Below are 18,748 nucleotides of genomic sequence, written 5' to 3' on the forward strand. Positions count from 1 at the left end.
TTGGCATTCAGTTCCTCGTTCTTGGCTGCAGGGACAGTTGATGTACAAGGCTTTCCTTTGATCTTAGTTGTGTCAAATATCTTTGCCTATCTAGTATTCATCCTGATGAATTGATTGCAGTCTCTCGTGTTTTCTTTGCTTGATAAGATGCTTTCCCTTTTTACAATATATCGAAATTGAGGTTCTTAATCATTTGGCTGTTTCCTTTTTCTTTCTTATTTCCATATGTTTTATCCTCAATAAGTTAAGAGAGACGGGTTTTTGGTTATCTTTCTTAGATGGTTTTTGGTTATCTTTCTTAGATGGCTGGCTTTGATGATGAAGAGAATTTTCCTGCTCTAGAATCTCTAGAAGTAGAACGTTTCACTAATGTGATATTTAATCACCTCAGGGAACAAGGGCGTAGAGCTCTTCACGTACGGGTTCGGCCGAACCAAGCAGCTTTGGCCCAAACCTTATATCTATATTTGAAAATCCACTGAATATGTACAAATTTTTAATTTAGAACCAGGAACTTTGAAGCACTAAAATCCCAAAGCCATAAATTTTAAAAGTCTGGCTCCGCCTCTTTCGGGGAAGTTAAGTTAGAAGGCATTATAGGTGCAACACCTGAGACGCAACTTATCGAAACTTCTGTTAGCCAAGTCTCCCTCTCCCATGCTCGTGAGAATGCTAATCGAGTTGATCATGAACTTCTGATAAAAAATTCAAACTGTTAGTGATTACATTTTTATTTAACTTAACAACATGGAGTGACCTTGTTTGGGCCAAATGGTGTACGGCGGAAAAGTGTCAAGCAAACTTATATTGAAAGTTGATAAGGTTGAACAAAAATATAAATTTTGATTAGGTGAAAATAGGAGTCCAAGAAGTGAAAAAATTAAGAGGAAATCTTAAAAGTTTACATAATTTGTGCGTCATGAAAAGGAAAAATCAATTAAAAGACCAATGTTTTATGGGAATCCTTTCTGATCTGTTATACATATTGTTTCCTTTTTTGCTTTTGGTCTATATATTATAAGTTTTCCCGTTATGAAAATGTGGCGTAGACTAAATGCTAGCTTTAGTTACAAATCTTATAACTTTCGCGTCTTCAATCTACATAAACTAATCCATTACTATTTGTGGTCTTGTGAACTAACGTTCTGAATTAGTTGATGCACCCAAAGAGTTATAAAAGCCAAAGTAGTGAGACCAATAATTTCCATTCTCCGGCGGATTAATTTGTCCCATTATTTTAATTTCTCCGGCCAGCCCAGTTCTTGTTGTTTCATCCAAATATGAGTTCCAGCAATAAAGGGGTTGGGAAGTCTTCTAATTCATCAGCAAAGCAGAAGAAAGCTATCTCTGAAACATTTGGGATTGATGAGATAAATGTAGGTGTTGGAGATTTGGGCTTTAACTCTAATCAAAATGATGGATGGGTTGTGTGTGCTAGAAAGTCCAAGAATAAGGGTGGAAGCAGCAGTTCTGGGAAGAAGCCATGGATTCTCAGAATCCTATTTCAGAATCTTGGGGAAACAATAATAGTACTTGGGGTCATCCAGATATTATTCAGAAATTGGGATTCCCTAACGATGTTGGATCATCTAGTTCCCCTGTCACTGATGATGATGTTAAGGCCTGTGAATCCGATGAATTAGATTTGCCTGATGACGACAGTGACGAAGATGAATTTCAGAGTGATGACGATTTTGATGATCACTCAGATGTGAAAGAAATGAGTTATGAGGCACGCAAGAAAAGTCGTTGGTTCAAAAAACTATTTGAATGTCTCGACAGTTTGACTGTTACTGAGATTAATGATTCTGAACGACAGTGGCACCAGAGGCGGATGGAGCACTACAACTAGGGGTTCAAATTGAACCCCAAACTTTCGATGCGGAGTATAAATTTATGTGTAAAAAATTACTAAATTACAATAGATAATAGATATGAACCCATAACTTTAGAAATATAATGGTTCAATGCTAAAAATTTAAAAGGTTGAACCCCTAGAGTTTAAATCCTAGATCCGCCTCTAAGTGGCACTGCCCTGCCTGCAAAGGTGATCCAGGTGCAATTGTGTGGTTTACAGGGTTGCACTCATTTGGTGTCCCACACGAAAACAAAAGGTGGAGAAAGGGTTAAATTACACAGAGAGCTTGCTCAACTTTTGGAGGAGGGGCTGCGTCAGAGGGGAACGTCTATTGTACCTCCAGGTGAGGTGTTTGGAAGATGGGATGGCCCTGAATCCAAAGATAAGGAAATAATGTGGCCACCAATGGTGATTGTCATGAACACGGCGCTTGAGAAAGATGATAATGACAAGTGGATTGGAATGGGAAATCAGGAGCTCCGCCACTATTTCAGCTCTTATGCTGCTGTCAAGGCTGTTAAACATTCATATGGTCCACGAGGCCATCGTGGCATCAGTGTATTTGTTTTTGAGTCCACTGCCGTGGGTTACATGGAGGCTCTGCTTCTCAGTGAGCATTTTTCTGAAAAAAGAAGAGATAGAGACGCGTGGGAACGCAATCCAGTTCACTTTTATCCGGAGGGGGGGGATACGTAAGCTTTATGGTTACATGGCAGAGAAAAGAGACATGGACAACTTCAACCAGCATTCACATGGGAGATCAAGGTTGAAGTTCGAGATGTCGTATAATGAAACTGTTGGGTATCCGACGATGCAGATGTCGGAGGATAATCAGCAGCTCGTATGGTTCAAGAACCAAGCCAGTAAGTACCAAAAGAAAGCTAAAGCTCTTGAAGAGATTCTTACACTGGTGAGTGAAAAGCACTGTCAGACAGTGGAAGAGAACAAGATTGTCAGGCTGAAAATGAAGAAGCACTATGAACAGAACAAGGAAGAGATGGAATATCAAGAGCAATTTTTCAAGGATCAGTTCAAAATGATTTATGATGCCAGGATTGCTGAGGAGGAAAAATTTCAGAAGATACAGCAGGAACAGCGTAAGATGTTCAAACAATCTTTTGCAAATGCTTCCTCAACTGTTGAGGATCATCGAGTCAGGGCAGAGAAGGTTTCAAATTATCAGGATAAAGACAGGAAAAAGTTTGTGCAAGAACGGGATAATCTGATAAGAGCTCATGAAGAGAGAAAATGCAAACTCTGGGAAGAGAGGATTGCACTTGAGCAGAAATTCGACCTCGAACTGGCTAAGCTGATGGAGAAGTACTCCCCAAAAAAATCTGAGCAGGTATAGAGTACTATTTCAGCACCATCACAGCTCTAAATTTCTGCTGAAGTTAGGATGCTCCACAAACTTTTATATTATGGTCTGATCAAGTGTTTTGCTGATGCAAAAGAAACGATTTCCTGTAGTTATATCCAAAGGAAAATATGCCTTGAACTGATTGGTCTATAACTAATGATGCACCCTAGCTGCTATTTTAGACATATTTTCAGGGTTTTTATTCGATTGTGGGTTGTGAAACCTATCTGTTACCTTATCCTCCAAATTTGATTTATTTGGGGTTATGGGATCACTTGTTACATTTTATGTGGTCAGGCTCTGATCATTTCTGATTAAGGTGGGTTGCTCTTTACTTTTAGTTTTGTTTTTAAAACTTACAGTCATTTCTCTACTTGGCTTTAGCTTTTGGGTGACTATAATTAGTCTTTAGATTCTCAGAGAGTTGGTTTAAATTTTCCCCGTGATTCCATATTTGCTGAAATACTAATCCAGGCAATGCTTAAACGTTATGGACATGTTTTTATATGTTTGGCTTTCAATATGCGAGTAAAAGATCAAGCAAATTGTTCGGCATGTTTCCGTGCTCAACTGTTCTTTAACGTCTCATTATCCATCTTGTAATGTTAAGAATGAGAGGGTTTTTTTTGGAGGTGTTAGAATTCATTTGAATCTAACCAGAAGGAGTTCATGTCAATTCTTTTTGTTTATAAGGTTCTTCTTCCTTCTACTTCATGTGCTGCAAATATTGCAAGTGTTATACCTCCTAAGAAATGCAAGAATTGCAACTGCAATACTTCATGTGGTGTAAGGATTGACTGTGCTACTTTTTGTTCTACCCACATCCTGATTGTCAATTCACAACAAAGTTGTGTTTATTAGGACTAACCTTTTTGGTTAATCATGATGGATTTTAGTCCAATGAAGCATTCAGAAGATGGTTGTAGGAAAGCTGAGGCTGTACCTTACTGGATTGATAAAAAGTGGAGCGTAGGAAAAATCACCCCTTAGAGTTGCTAGAGGTCAAACAAACAGCAAATTTTCTTGGGAAGCTAAATTCAGCTGAGAATTGAGAAGGAAGAGATACTCTTGTTCTTCCAAGACTAGCCATACCCTTAACACCACCAGCAAGACCTTGCGAAAGAAATGTAGAGCCACAAACAAAAAGAAAATCTTTATCACTTAAAAACCTTTATCACTTACATTCCTGCCAGGATTTTTACCATTAGAAGATTGTACTAATACAATATCAGAAGCTAACTCCCCACTGGTGGTGGTTCGAGCAACTGTGTTATCAGAAAGCACGCCGCATGTGTTAGTATTGCAACCTGGTCTAGGTGGAGAAAGCTCTTTGGTGGATTTTTGTAAGGTATTGGAGAGTCGAAGCATCCTTCGTGACGGGGAGAATTAGGCCGATCAATTTCACATTTTATAGCAAATAAGCTCTTATACCTGTTGTTTCATTCTCATCTCTTGGTAGTAATGAAAGCTAACCCAGTTGATAGATCTAAATATAGGACACAATCACCTTCAGTAAGACAAGAAAACCCCATCCTTTCGGATCTCGGTAAGCTTTTTTTTTGGGTAACCAAGTTGGTGAGCGTTTTATTAATCACCAAATGAATCAGCTATACAAAACCATAGCTTACTCTCATAGTATCTATTTGCACTATACCTTGAGTATTTTAGGATTTCTTGATTCCAATTTTCTTCAACAAGAAAATGATTTTCTAAGACAATAACCATTAGTTGAGCGACCATCTGAGAATATCAACTCTCCGTTGTTGTTTCCCAGTTAGTTGCTACATAGATGTTTCCCTCCATCCATCTCATTATCTTTGTCTTCCACATGAATCTTGGTAAGCTCTATATGTGCTACTGATCCTTTTTATCTGTTGCGAGATGTTACTATACTGTGTTGTTTTATTCTCTTTTAATGATGTACTTTGATTCCCCACTTTGATCAAAGCACAACTGAAGACAGAGTTAAGTTGTAGTTTGATTCTCCTCTTTGATCAATTCACTATGGCAGGCATGAATCTTTATCTTAAGAATCTTATGCCAGTAAGGTAGAGCCATGAGCTCCATCATTGAAAGAGTTAGACCTTGGAGATTTGATATAAATTAGTGTAAAATTATTTATCTTCCATTAGCTAGCATTGCTTATGCAACTTCATTTTTAGTTATTAATACTAAGTAATGAGAGAGCCATAGTTATATTATTTAGATGGTCAGCACACAATTTAGTTGCCCAATTTTGGAGAGATTAAACTTTCTGTATAAAGAAAACATCTTGAGTAGTAAGTGCATCCATATCACAATTAGAATCGAGAGGCCCTATTCGATTGCTTAATCCAAATGATCCGCTGGATATCCTATCTAGAGCTCTTCCTGAATATGTTATGTAATGAAGTAGCATTTCACCATCTGAAAACCTATGTATCGGTATAAACGATCGCCATTATGTGATATAGTGAAAGATTTCGTCCACAATTCTTTGACACCATAGTCTTTCATTACCCAAAAATTAAAAGTTATCTCATTGCTAAGATAAACACCAAAGCATGCCGCCCAACAGCGATACGCCCAGCTCAGCCTTTCTAGGCAAAGGGCTCACTATATCTCCCCGTACATCTCATCCGAAATATTCAATGAAACCAGAGTCCTTGGGAATATACCCCGACCAATGAAATGTTCCCTGTAGAAATGCCAAACATCCCCTATCAGATAACCGAGGCAAAGGGGTACAATTGAACCCCCTTCGTCAGAAAATTGTACTATGTAAATAGGACAACAATGAAATTGTATGCTTATATATAAGTTGTTGAATCCCCTTTTTATAAGTTCTACTTTGACTTTCTATATTCCTGGCTCCGCCACGACTCTACCTGAGGTATCATCAATTTTTCTCCAGGAATTACTTTTCAATGCAAGAATTTCATGGACGTCATCCCAAATGTAAATCCGTATTATAATTACTCACATCCCAATAAAGAACAAGCCATCGCAACAACAATAGACTGTACCATGCGATGGTTTAGAGTTTAAGAGGCCAATCAAGTCTTTGTATATCCTTATCAATTTGAACTGAGGATAAAGAAGAAAAAATGTTAATACCATAATTGATCGATTGCAATGGAACTCTTTTGTAAATATTATATGTGTCTACTTTGTAAACTGCACATAATTTTAGCACACACTAAAAAGAAAAGTTACAATAGTGAAATATTAAGTTTTCCTTTTCTTCTCTCTTGCGGTAGAACTAGAGCACAATATTCCAATGTTCTATGGTAAGATGGGCAAGTCTTCTATCCTAATCTTTTTCCATTTCAGTTTATGTGTCTTTACTCTTTTATATTTTATCCATTTACCCAGTCATCCTTTTTCTTTTTATACTTTTTTCTGTGCTTCTCTTTTTATGCTCTACTTCCATCAACATCCCAGAACTAATGTATTAACAAATTTTATGGACCACATATAAATCTCTCCCTTTCAATTAAATGGACATGTGCATGTTTGCTGATTACGAGTGAGTATTCAGATTCAACGGCTCAACAAAGTAAACAGACGAGATATAATTATGTCATCCAAAAGAAAAGAAACCTTTGAGACAGATCGTAACAGCTTCTGGCTCTTACAGATTTAGTTTAGTGGTAAAAACGCACACGATGTAAGGGTTAAACACGTGTTAGGAGATCAAACAGAACTGCAAATCAAAACCTAGTAGTAGTATTTAAATGGAGAAGAGTAAAAGGCAAACTCATTATACACTATCTCAAACCATGCGCCAGCTGACCCTTGAAAATTCCTCGGTCGCAAAAAAAGGCACTAGTTTCAAAATTTATGAGTCAATTGAGAATTTTGAAAACGTCCTACTGTCACATACCTCTGACGTTATATATTGGGTGTTAGTTGCACAAATACAGTCATGGGCATAGTGAACTTTGCCATTCTTGATGGTTGAGGAGGAGTCTTTCATCCATATAAGTGTTCATCAATTACTCACTCAACCACAACACAGGTTATAACTTGTTTGTTTCCTCACCAATTTTATTGTTTCTTAGTAGAGGGCTCTGCCACTTTGAAAACATCAACTGCTGCTCCCTCTTCTTGTAGAAGTTGAGATCAAGAATCCAACTCACCGTTCTTCTTCATATCACGTGGACCGATAGCCCACATATCAGATATTAAACTGATCAGGAACAGACACTAAACTTGATCTTACTCAAAAGGCCGAGAAAGGTATATAATCCATCTGAGCACTCTTAATACATGTTTGGTGCCACTCATGAATCAGATGGGCTAGATTTCTGCATCAAATGGGAGAATTGCACCCTCTCATCATAAAGCTTAAGAAAGGGTTACACTAGTACTATTCCAGCGTAGCAGCAAGCAATTTTGAGGCAAAGACAGTCCCTGCAGATAACCGATCAATCTGTCGAACAACCACTGTAATGCTACTTCTGACCTTTCCGAGCTAGAAATCTTTCCCGAGCAGCTTGTATCTTGCTGTCACGGTCTTCAGGTGACTGAACTGCAGCAATTTCTTTCTTTTCCACAGTTGAAGTTGCTTCTTGAATTTCCTTATCAGGCTGGTTAGATCCCCCACTGTTCCATGCACAGGAATGTTCAAGCAAATGGAGAGGAAAATATAAGTAAATAACTCAAATGTCAAGCATATGTTACTTACCTCAGTTTAAAGACATTTAGTTTCTCAAGCTTCGCTAAGATTGGCGCAACCCATCGCATCTCAACTGCACATACATTACGCATAAATGGGCGTGAAGTAACTATCAATTCATGATAGACGACGTAGTTTGGAAGCATCCCATCCTCATCTGATTTTAGCACAGAAGATGGATGGACCTGCACAAATCAAAAGGGTACTCAAGATTTGAAAGTTGAAATATACCAGTTCAAGTATAAAACCGTACTATTGGAACATCTATAATGCCAGCAGATATAGATTTAGTCCCAAATATAAAACTAACTAAGGAGCACCTATATCATATTTAGAGTTCATTTTCAAACTAAAGATGAAACTTTAGACCATGGCCTCGAAAAAAGAGGACAAACATAACGAAGTAGCACTGTGAAACACCAATTACCTGTACGAGTTCAGACTTGAAACCAAGAGGCCGATACCCATTATGTCGAATCATCCGTTCAGCAAGCTGATTTGCATAGCCAATGCACAGTGCTTTCCTCAAATTTCTGTACTCCTGTTGGCCGTCTCTCCGTGTTTTGCTTGTTTGGACATCTAATGAGCCTAATTTTAAGAAGACAACATAAAGTAACATTTAGAAGCTTGATCTTTTCAGAAATATTATGCGGGCACCATGCAGTACCACAACCAGAAACTAAACCCTAACTCAAGGGAGGCCCAAAGTTAATTGCATGGTAGACTACAGATGCAAGATTATGATGTTTAAAATGAAAGGGACGAGTTAAAATTCTAGAACTCCCAAACAGGACAATCCGGGAGGCCTTAATTTATCATTGTCTTGTATTTTGAAAACTCTAGCAACAGGAGTCCATTACCTTCAGAAATTTTTTGCATTATTTGAGATAACTGTTTCCTGACAGATCTCACAAACACCATCCCGCGGACCTACAATTGACAAGATCTAGAATGAATAGGATCTTATGCCATTCCATTATGTCAACATTGCATAAAAAGTAAAAAAGAATCATCATAATCAATAACAAAACCAGCAGTACTGTAAAAATGTGTAACGGTGCTTCATGGAAGTACAGTAAAATACCTGTAAGTTGTTCTCTTTACACCAGTCTATGTTGTAGTCAGTCTGGTACCATTGCTCATAAATTTGGAGTAGCTGGATGTGATCACCCAAGCCAAAACCATCAGGAAGGTTCGAAGGAGTGTGCTTCCTCTTCTTATCAGAGCTCTTACTGCAAGTTTAACAAATTAGTTAGTCAACTTTGAGGTATTGCCCGCTTAAGTACCAAGGTACAAAAGAATGCAAAAGAAGAACATAAGATTGCAATGCTTTAAGATGGAAAAACAACAGGAATTAGACCAAACATCTTGCCTTCTTTATCAAGTGAATGTAAGGCTTTGACTTGTGGAATGTTTTTATCTGTATGGAAAATTGATAACGCACTACTTTGGTTACCTTATGATGAAAAACAGAATAGTCCTAATTAAGAGTCACATATTTCTTATATTATGACTTTGTCATTCTTTTGATACATGGATACCGTAGCAATATAATCTTTCCGACAGTGTCTTAGCAGTAGAAGATGTTGATATTAATTGACACTTTCTTATTCTATGGAGGATCAAGCATCAGTTCTTACCGTCACCTTATCCTTCCCTTCATATTTTCAGTTCACAAGTTTCATGTTCAAAAATCGCCGAGATTTTTCCATAAAAATACTAAATCTGGAATAAAGCAACCATTCTAGATCTCAGGTTCCTATTCGCAGCTCTAGATCATCGCACTTCTTTATCAGGAAACTTCACGTGTGATATTCTATTTGACACAAATATAGTAGGCAATAATTTTGCATTAAAACCACCACCAGATGTTCAGATGCTTTAATGATGTGGAAGAACTCAATTTCTTTGCTACTGAAGAATATATCAGATTTGTTTTTTAGTATGACTATCAAGCTCACTTGCACAGAAAACAATGGGACTTTACAGACATTAATGCTAGCACGAATCAATACAAGCATGAATTCTGGACAATTCTATACCTTGGGGCAGGAAGCAATGTGGTCTCAGCAGACAACATGGAAACAACAGTCAATGCTTGGGACAAGCAATCCAACTCATTTGCCTCTAATAAGGTCCTCGAAAGAGAAGGTTCCAATGGAAGCTCTGCAAAAAATTGAAAAGTTAGATCTCCTTTATTTTTGTTTCTGAATGAATCACTTTATGATCTCAAAAATTATGGATTGCAGGAGAACTATTGTGTACTTTATGAACTCCCTCCATAGTTCTCAAGGGGCAGAAGACACATTTACAGGAAAATTCATGTTTCATCCTTTCCAAGCAAGCTTTGGCTCTTTTTTTATTCTGAGGTGGAACTTGGGAGGGGCTGGATTAAAGGCGGCCTCTAGTCTAAAGCTGTTACTCGGACTCTCCTAAAATGTCGTACGGGTGCGGCAACACTTTTGAAGAGTCCGAGTAACTTAGGTCTAAAGTAGAATATAAATCAACAGAGATGAACTATTACCAGCCATCTTTCGTCCAAGACTTGTGATTGAACCATTTTCATCAATTGCATCGACTAAATATAATTGCTTCAAGGCATCCTCAAGAGACTCGACTGAAACGAAAGCAACAAAACAAGGACCACTTACACAGGTAGACATTTACAATGGTGGAGGATATTTGGAGCATAAGACCATTTAGAATAAGGTAAGCGAAATGATGCTTACCGGAAGGAGAGTCGAGAAAATCAAATTTGAGAATATCCATATCGGCAAGATCTAAGGACTTCAAATAAAGTACAGTTCCAGCCAGTGAAGACCTTTGTATTTCAGGAACCGTCACATCCAAAAAGTCATCATGGTAAACCATAGAGGGATATAAACGATAACACTTTCCAGGACGTGTTCTTCCAGCACGTCCTGCCCGCTGCTTTGCCTGCACCCTGCAGTAATTCATAGGTCTCCGCTCAAAAATATACTTTACTGAAGTAGAAATAACCCTGTACTTTATATCAACAAATGTTAAACGGAATAAAGGATCATATACTTCACTGAAGTAGAAGTAATCCTATATTTATATCAACAAATATTAGACAGAATAAACAATGGGACACTAAGTAAAGATCACAGACTAAGTTTTTGTCCATATACTTTTCACCTGCCGACAGAACAGCAGTCAATAAGGTATCCAAAAACTGTGTGGTGACTAAACCCATACAGGGTAAAGATGATAATAACTGCAAAATCATCCACGCAACCTTTGAACTACTGAACCAACATACTAAGGAGAATGATCTTTTTCCACCAAAGAGTCCTTTCTTAAGCACCCAAAACCAGGTCAATTGAAATAAACAATAAAGAGAAAAAAGTTACACATGTTAACTTACTTGCTAATCTGAACAACCTCTAAAGAGTACATGCCAGTCGATGGGTTATATTGCCGTTGCTTCACATACCCCGAGTCGATAACATACCTGTCATCAGGTTTTTGCATGAAAAAGCAGTATAATGATGTCCAAAAGCAGAAAACATGAATTTAACATCCATTACATAGAAAGCATAAATGGAAAAGCAATAAAATTCCCACACCTTAGTTCGCAATTAGTAACCTACACTGTGGGGAAGATGAGTGGAATCTTCGACCAGAGGAAGGATATATTCTCCTTTATTATACTTGCATAGAAGTAGGAAGAAGCGAAGTTCCTCTTCCATTGATTTTTAAAAGTGGAAAAAGAGAATGATACTAATTACTCGGTTCATGACAGTCAAATATTGCAAAAGACACTTCAGAGGATCTTTTGAATTCAATTATTCCACCATCCTTATTAAAAAGAAAGGACAAATTTAAACAAGCATAAGCAAGGTTTTTCGATATTGCTCATTTCCTAGTCCCCTCCCCCCTCCCAAATAAAAAAGGGACTTTTCTATCCTGAAAACTTCCACGACTCTTAAATAGTAAATACAACACTTTCTTATCCTAAAACTAAGTTGATTACATGTATAAATTACGCATTTTGATAACAGTAATCTTCAAGAATAATAGAAAGAAGAAATCAAACTACTGGCTGAGGCCTTCCTCAGAGGGGATGACATTCTTACAAGAGCAGGAAAAGACTTCAGACATCCACTCAAGAACACTCCCAAGTTGCATCCAGGGGTGTGCCATAGAGGTCGATAAAGTTTGAATGAAAATCATAGGAGACACGTTCAAATCCCAATAGAGGCCAAGAAAAGTTGAATAATTTCTTCCCTCCTGCTTAAGCCTTGTTGAGCAGAGTTATTGAGTAACTCCTTTGGTGGGAGGATGCAAGTATATGGTGGAATAGTCAAGGTCCGTGCAAGCTTGCCTGAACACCGCTATTTATGACCCCAAAAAAACACATGCCCAAGTATGCATGAAGACAAATGCTAGTAAAGTTCTTTATGAGTACTCTTTCTGCAAGAACCAATCCTGCAATTTTTTGCAGGGGTCTTTGTTTGAAAGATGTTTCGCTCTAATTATATTCACTATTATTATTATTATTATTATTATTATTTCCTCGAGAAGATACTTAAACCAATATTATTCAAACAAAAAATATAATAGCACTCCTGGGGAAGTAAACTAAAATTTTGAAGCGTTTATACTTTAAAGTAAATGCTATTAGCTGGATATACCCGTTCTACAAGGTCTAGCACTACAAGTGCAAACATTACTCGCCTCCCCAAACTTTTGACAGGAAAACATATAATACATATTCATGCTCACGACAGCAAGTTAAACACCCTTGGGGGGGGGGGGGGGGGGGGGGGGGGGTTGTGTGTGGATTAAAACCCCGTTGATTTCACCCCATTAATCTTTATTGGTTCTCTAGATAACATTTGTTTAGCAATTAACTGAGTTTTCTTCTTTTTGACGACCAAACTATTGCATGATCAATCACTGCAAATCCTTTCTGGAAGTGAGAAACAGAAAATCGAGCTTTCTAAGCATCAGAAAGTCACAGAAAGATAAGAAACAATCAGTCAGCAATATGTTAACACTAAATAACCTCCAACGATCATGATAGTGGTGTCAAGTCTACTTACACGACACCGTCAACAGTCAAGGAAGTTTCAGCAATATTTGTAGAAACAATAAACCGCCTACAATTTGGAGGTGGAGGACTGAAAACACGCACCTGCCCATCAACAGAAAATAGCAAAAGAAGAAAAGCTCAATACATAATTCTGATGATAGAACAAAAGGAAAATACTGACAAATGAATATAGAATTTACAAGATCAATAACCAAGCAGCTACAAGTATTCAGCTTGGCTGAAGAAAAAGAAGGAGAAGAACACTCATCTGAAGTTTTATAAAGAAGATGATCAATCAAATAAAAAATTTCCCTCCAAGCAAGTTCAACTCAACCACAGATTCCAGTTATGTTGTGTAGGCACTATATAAACTATGCCGCAACAGCTATGAAAACCATATTATTTCTCACATATTTCAACAGCAAAATACTTTTTGCAGTCAATTGCATTTATCCTTTTTCCTACCAAAAAACCTTATTGCTGTTAACTGATGATGAAATGGAGTGACTCAACCAAGATGCTGCTGTTCACAGCTAAAAATGAAACAAACATGAAATCATTGCAGCACAGACAACTGCCACTATCCGTTCTGGAAAGCCAGCTAGGACTATGATACTTCTTTTTTTAACTTAACTAGAGGAATATGATACGCTAGTTCACCTTCAGTAAAACATTCAGTTTAAATATGAAATGATTAGCCACTCAGAAGGGTCATTTCAGACACAACAGTAAATCAGATAATATCTTTCTTTCTTTTTTTTAAATGACAAGTAGATTTAGCTAAAATCTGAACCAACTAGATCAAGAATATTCAGGATTTCAGCGCAAGGAGTTTGAGAAGAAAAATAACTTGCCTGCATCTCAGGTGGCAAGGATCCATGAAGAGGAAGGATTAGGGCATCCATACAAGAACCTTCTTCTAAGCTTTGAACTCTTTCCTCCAACTTCAGTACCAACTTCTCTATGTCATCCTATACAAGATTCTAAATTTCACTTTCCAGGAAATAGTGATTTACATCTTGAACAATTTACTTTTTAGTGGGAGATAGAGGAGGACTGCAATATACAGAAAAAGTATCAGACAGGAAATTAATCTACAAAAACTCACCTGCCCAGTCATAAAAATTAAAATGTCCCCTTCTGGCTCCCGTACATGAATATCTATGCACCAAAATGAATTGTCAGAACAATTTCAGAAAGCAAGAAAACTTTACGCAGAAATGGAAAGGTAAACATTTCAGATTTAAATTTAAAAAAAAAAAAAGCAAGAAATGAAAGAATAAAACCAAGAGTCAAACTTATAAAAACAAATCGGAGATGTCATAGTTGTCATACCAATAGCCTTTTTTAAAGAAGCCTCGACATAGTTTTTAGGACGCTCTGAGATGTGTACTATTTCCACGGGAAACAACTCTCCAGGTACAGTAAGGACGGGGCAATCAGAGAAGAACCTAGATACCTTTCCACCGTCAAGAGTTGCTGATGTGATCAAAACTTTCAAGTTTGAGTGACGCCATTTGATTAATCTTTTCATTAGACCTAGCAATATATCCCTGTGATTGAGAATGAAAAAAGTCATCTACAGAGATAATGAACACCATCTAAGCAACAAAAAAAATGAAAGAAAGATTACAACAATGTAACATTTGGATATATCTCTAAAATGTCAAATTGAGATGAAAGCATTGAAGGGCAATGTAAGTTGATCTAACGTGTTCAAACTCCTCTCATGTGCTTCATCCAATATGATGACGGAATACTGATTCAGCTCCGGATTGAAAAGACTCTCGCGGAGGAGCACTCCATCCGTAAGATATCTGCAATTTGAATAACCTTCCAGTTATATGTCTGAAAAGCAATCAAGGAACAAAATCAATAGAAAGCGTCAATGGTAGTAATTGGTATTAATGATAATTCAGAACCAAAAAAATACTTGATACGTGTTTTCTCCGAAGTTCTATCTTCAAATCTTATAGCATAACCAACTTCCTCTCCAATTTGAACATTTTGCTCCTGTGCAACTCGTCTGTCCATGAAAAGTTGAGGAATTTACCAAAGAACGAACCAAAAAAATTATAAAGCCGAAGTATGAAGGAAAATAGGAGAACACCAACTGTTGGTTAACTGCTTCACAAAGCAAATATATAAAACAGATGTTGAGTAGCACTTTTTCAAGCTTCTGTTACCTATAAGAGAGGATTCAGGTGAAGGCTAATGTGGCAATCTCATCGATTGGTTTTCCAACGGTAAGAAAAATTGTACTTATACTACCTAGTCTTTTTCCTCATTTACCCTTGCCCCAACTAAACATCTCAAACAACAAGTCTTCCGAAGTCTTGTAACGAATCTCGAACTTTCCCAATCTAGCATAAAGGAAGTCTCTATCAATGCATATTAAACACTTGCTATCATAATCCTCAATAACTCTCTTGTTCCGAGATTCATAAGCCAATTCATCTTATCCTCCCGCAAAAGGACAAGCCAAACAAAGTCACATTCCATTCCATACTAGAAAAGTAAATTAATGAAATTCTTGATCAATAACTTGGAAATCAAACTTCGAACCAAGCATGGGCGAAACTAGGTCATGATACAATCTCATTTCCACGAAATTATGAAGCACGATGAGTTCGAAAAAGCTCAGCCAAGTTCAGGGAGCTCACTTCCGAGAGGTCTAAGTTGATGACAATAATTATAAAGAGAAGTTCGGGAACAACAATGTGATATTTATAATTTATGTATTCAAATGATATGAAATTATATTACAGGCATAGAAACATACAGATTGTAGCTCATTTCCCGACTAACTAACAGGTGCTTGTAACTAACTCTTGTTTATTTTATGAAGGTAACTAACTACTTAACTCTAACTCTAATTAACTCCAAGAGATTGGTATAGCTGCCACAACTTGCCTAACTGCTTCTGCAACTTTTAACTGATTTGCATAGAGCTGCATAAGTGATTTGTCTGCCCAAGTCTTGGTGCAGAGTATCGGAGCTAGCTTGAAGGAAGGGTGTTGAAATGCACTGTGCAAATAGGGCAAAAACTAACTTTTTGGTAATAGAGGAGAACGAAACTGCGGTTCATTCACGACTCAAGTTTCAATGTCCCGACTGGAGCATCCAACCATCATTTTAACTTTTTTGGTTATACATAAGGCGTAGAATGGCAAAGGGTTTCAGAATTTGCTATGGGTCATAGGTTCTATCTCAAATGTGACATTTTTGAATCCGCTTGTATAAATTCCGGGCTCCGCCGCGATTGGTGGCCAGAATTTTACTCATACCTGCGGGTAGGATGTAGCAAGTACCCCGACAAAAAAGACAATGAAAATTTTAATTTAACGTAAGTGGATAAATAAACGCCAATTTCTATTGTTGAGATATAAACGAACTTATTTTTACTCTACAAGACGATCTTGGCACCCTTTTCTTACATGTTCAATTGGATTATGTACTGCTTGCTCAATAAATTTCTATGTGTTTTATGAACCAAAAAAATTCAGTTAACTCTGTAACTATTCCTTCTAAGATATTTACCCTTTTATTCTCTATATTTTCCCCTATTTGGCGGACTCTTTGAATTAAGAGGGCATAATGGTGAACGTCTTGGAACGGTAGGCTCATCTATTTAAAAATAACACTTTGATTGTCTGGAAATGTGACCAAAATTGGGGCTATACTTTGCTTCTCTTTATTATCTTCATTTGAATTATATTCTTCTTCTTTTTTTGATGACATGGGAACCCGCAGCCGCTACCCTTCGAGGCAGCAAATCCCTTGCTGTCGTAGGCAGGGGGTTTTGTTTTGAACCTGAAACCTCCATTATGAAAGCCCCATGCTCAACCAACTGAGCCACCCTTGCGGGTGAAATTATATTCTTTTTCTTATAATACTCTGTTTTTAACTTTGGTAATCAAAGGGGTTCAAAAATTGCTTTAGGTCATAGGTCCATGCCAATTGATGTTGTTGTGAAATAGAAATGAAAAAGAGATAAAAACAAAACAGAATAAATGAAAAGGTGCAACTATAAGTATAAAGATTACCTAGAAACAGAAACAGCAGCAACACGGCGAGGCTGAGTAACAGCAATGATTCCAGATTTAGCATAACCTCTTCTATAGAGTATTTGAGGAAGTTGTGTACTTTTACCAGAACCAGTCTCACCAATAACTACCACTACTGGGTTTTCTTCAACTGTTTCTATGATTTTCTCCTCAAATCGTACTATTGGTAAATCCCCCATTTCATTTCCTGCTTTCTAACCCTTCCTTTACACTCCAATTCCCCACCTCTTTATTTGTGTTGGACTTTGCCTTTGTTACTCTTCCACCTCTATAATTGCTAGTTGGGAAATGAATTGCTCCAAAAGGTCTTTTAAGCGTAAACCAAAATTTGAACTTTTGTTTTAGCTTAATATACTTCACAGTTCATTTAGACACGGCTGGTTTCAGTTAAATACGTGATAAAGTTCATATTAGATACTTTCAAACTTTTACTTTGGAATAAAAAAATTGTGTGTTCTAAAGTTTTTATTACGTAGATCATTTTCTTTTAACTGTATGTCTTAGCTTGTAAACCCTCAAGCATGTTCCAATGTGCATAATTAAAGTAGATTGACATATTTTCTGTGGTATTGAGAATACACAAAAGAATTTAAAATTTAGACTAAAAGTGTCTAATAAAAATGCATTATCATATGTTCAGGTACTCAATTGTTATTGCTCGAGTGTTTAAATAAAATTTAATGAGGGGCTATCAGATGTATTAAGCCTTTTATTTTTTCTTTGTAATATTTATTTAGTTCATGTGAATTTATTTGTGAGCGCGAGAGCTGATCTTTAATGCTAAGTCATTAATTTACATTCAATTTTTTGATTTGAGTGTGTGGACTATTTCTTCTTGTGAGAACACTTGTTTCATGATGGATAGTTGATATGACTGGCTTTTTATGACAAAGTGGGTGAGTGAACTTAAACTTGACGAGTTAAACTTTGTCCGTTGTGATTAGGAGGTAAGAAATTTGTTGTTTTCTTGAATTGAATTGTATATCTTGCATGATAATCAGAAAGTGTATATTTGAAGGTTTGATTTACTGTAGAGGCTAATTGTTGGTCTTAACTAATGTCATGGGTGTTGGGATGATTGGAGTCTTCGCCTGTGATTGTGAGTTTAGAGTGTAAGAAATTGCTTGAGGACAAGCAAAGGTTCAAGTCTGAGGTTGTGATCGGCGGCTAGAAATACATGCTTTTAGATACAATCTGTCTCATATTTTGTACTCATTCCTTGTGTTAAAGTTCATTTCAAACTATTTGTGTTTTGTGTTTTGTGTGTAGGAGGTTATTTGTTTAAAATATGATGATTTGATGCAAAAAGAGATGAAAAATGGCTTCGAGTTCCAAGTAGAAGCCAATACAAGTATTTGGATTAGTTGGGGACCTGAAGTCCAAGCACACATGAAAAGAAGTTGAAAAAATGAAGTATTGCACGAAATGGTTTGGAGCGACGAACAACTTGTCAGGATGTACACCACGCATGTGTATTTTTTAGAAAAACCTACATATTATGATTGTCTTAAGTTTTGACTTCGTGCGACACATGGTCCAATACCCTTTGTTGCGTACGAATGCATTTTTGGGCAATTCGAGTCAACTTTGGACTAGACCAAGTATTCGACCCAAGATCAATTATAAACATTATAAATAAATCTTAGATGTTACACCTTGTATCTTAGAACTAAGGTTAGACTAATACCGTTAGAGTTTTAGTGGAAAAATTGATGGTTTGAACGTTTTGCAAAAAATGGTTGAT

The 18,748-nt window shown here is 37.0% G+C and overlaps 1 protein-coding gene and 2 pseudogenes across 3 annotated transcripts; 1 reads left to right on the top strand and 2 right to left on the bottom strand.

The window, feature by feature from the left end:
• Positions 1–458: 458 nt before the first annotated feature.
• On the top strand, positions 459–4,608 carry LOC132639683 (protein SUPPRESSOR OF GENE SILENCING 3-like; annotated as a pseudogene).
• Positions 4,609–6,757: 2,149 nt separating this feature from the next.
• LOC132641259 (probable pre-mRNA-splicing factor ATP-dependent RNA helicase DEAH4) lies at positions 6,758–17,398 on the bottom strand. Of its 3 annotated transcripts, none has more exons than XM_060358180.1 (16): positions 16,984–17,396; positions 14,871–14,963; positions 14,650–14,754; positions 14,273–14,490; positions 14,046–14,098; positions 13,792–13,908; positions 12,948–13,039; positions 11,267–11,353; positions 10,608–10,822; positions 10,403–10,495; positions 9,921–10,044; positions 8,963–9,110; positions 8,739–8,808; positions 8,306–8,466; positions 7,888–8,063; positions 6,758–7,805 (listed from the first exon to the last, which is right to left on the bottom strand). In XM_060358180.1, the coding sequence occupies exons 1-16, from the start codon at positions 17,181–17,183 to the stop codon at positions 7,655–7,657; spliced, it is 2,103 nt and encodes a 700-aa protein (XP_060214163.1). In that variant the 5' UTR covers positions 17,184–17,396; the 3' UTR covers positions 6,758–7,654. The 3 variants fall into 3 exon arrangements, with proteins under 3 accessions (XP_060214163.1, XP_060214165.1, XP_060214164.1); XM_060358182.1 differs by having other exon boundaries at positions 14,650–14,785; positions 16,984–16,999; XM_060358181.1 differs by lacking the exon at positions 14,871–14,963 and having other exon boundaries at positions 16,984–17,398.
• LOC132642942 (U2 spliceosomal RNA) lies at positions 7,312–7,443 on the bottom strand (annotated as a pseudogene).
• Positions 17,399–18,748: the final 1,350 nt, after the last annotated feature.

Source organism: Lycium barbarum, chromosome 5 (genome assembly GCF_019175385.1).
Source record: "Lycium barbarum isolate Lr01 chromosome 5, ASM1917538v2, whole genome shotgun sequence".
In the NCBI taxonomy this organism is placed as follows: domain Eukaryota; kingdom Viridiplantae; phylum Streptophyta; class Magnoliopsida; order Solanales; family Solanaceae; genus Lycium; species Lycium barbarum.

Coding starts and splice junctions, on each gene's coding strand:
- LOC132641259 (XM_060358180.1), bottom strand. CDS start 17,183: ATGGGGGATTTACCAATAGTACGATTTGAGGAGAAAATCATAGAAACA. Junction 14,491..14,649: donor CATGAGAGGAGTTTGAACAC/GTTAGATCAACT, acceptor TCTCAATCACAG/GGATATATTGCTAGGTCTAA. Junction 8,467..8,738: donor AATGCAAAAAATTTCTGAAG/GTAATGGACTCC, acceptor TCTTAAAATTAG/GCTCATTAGATGTCCAAACA.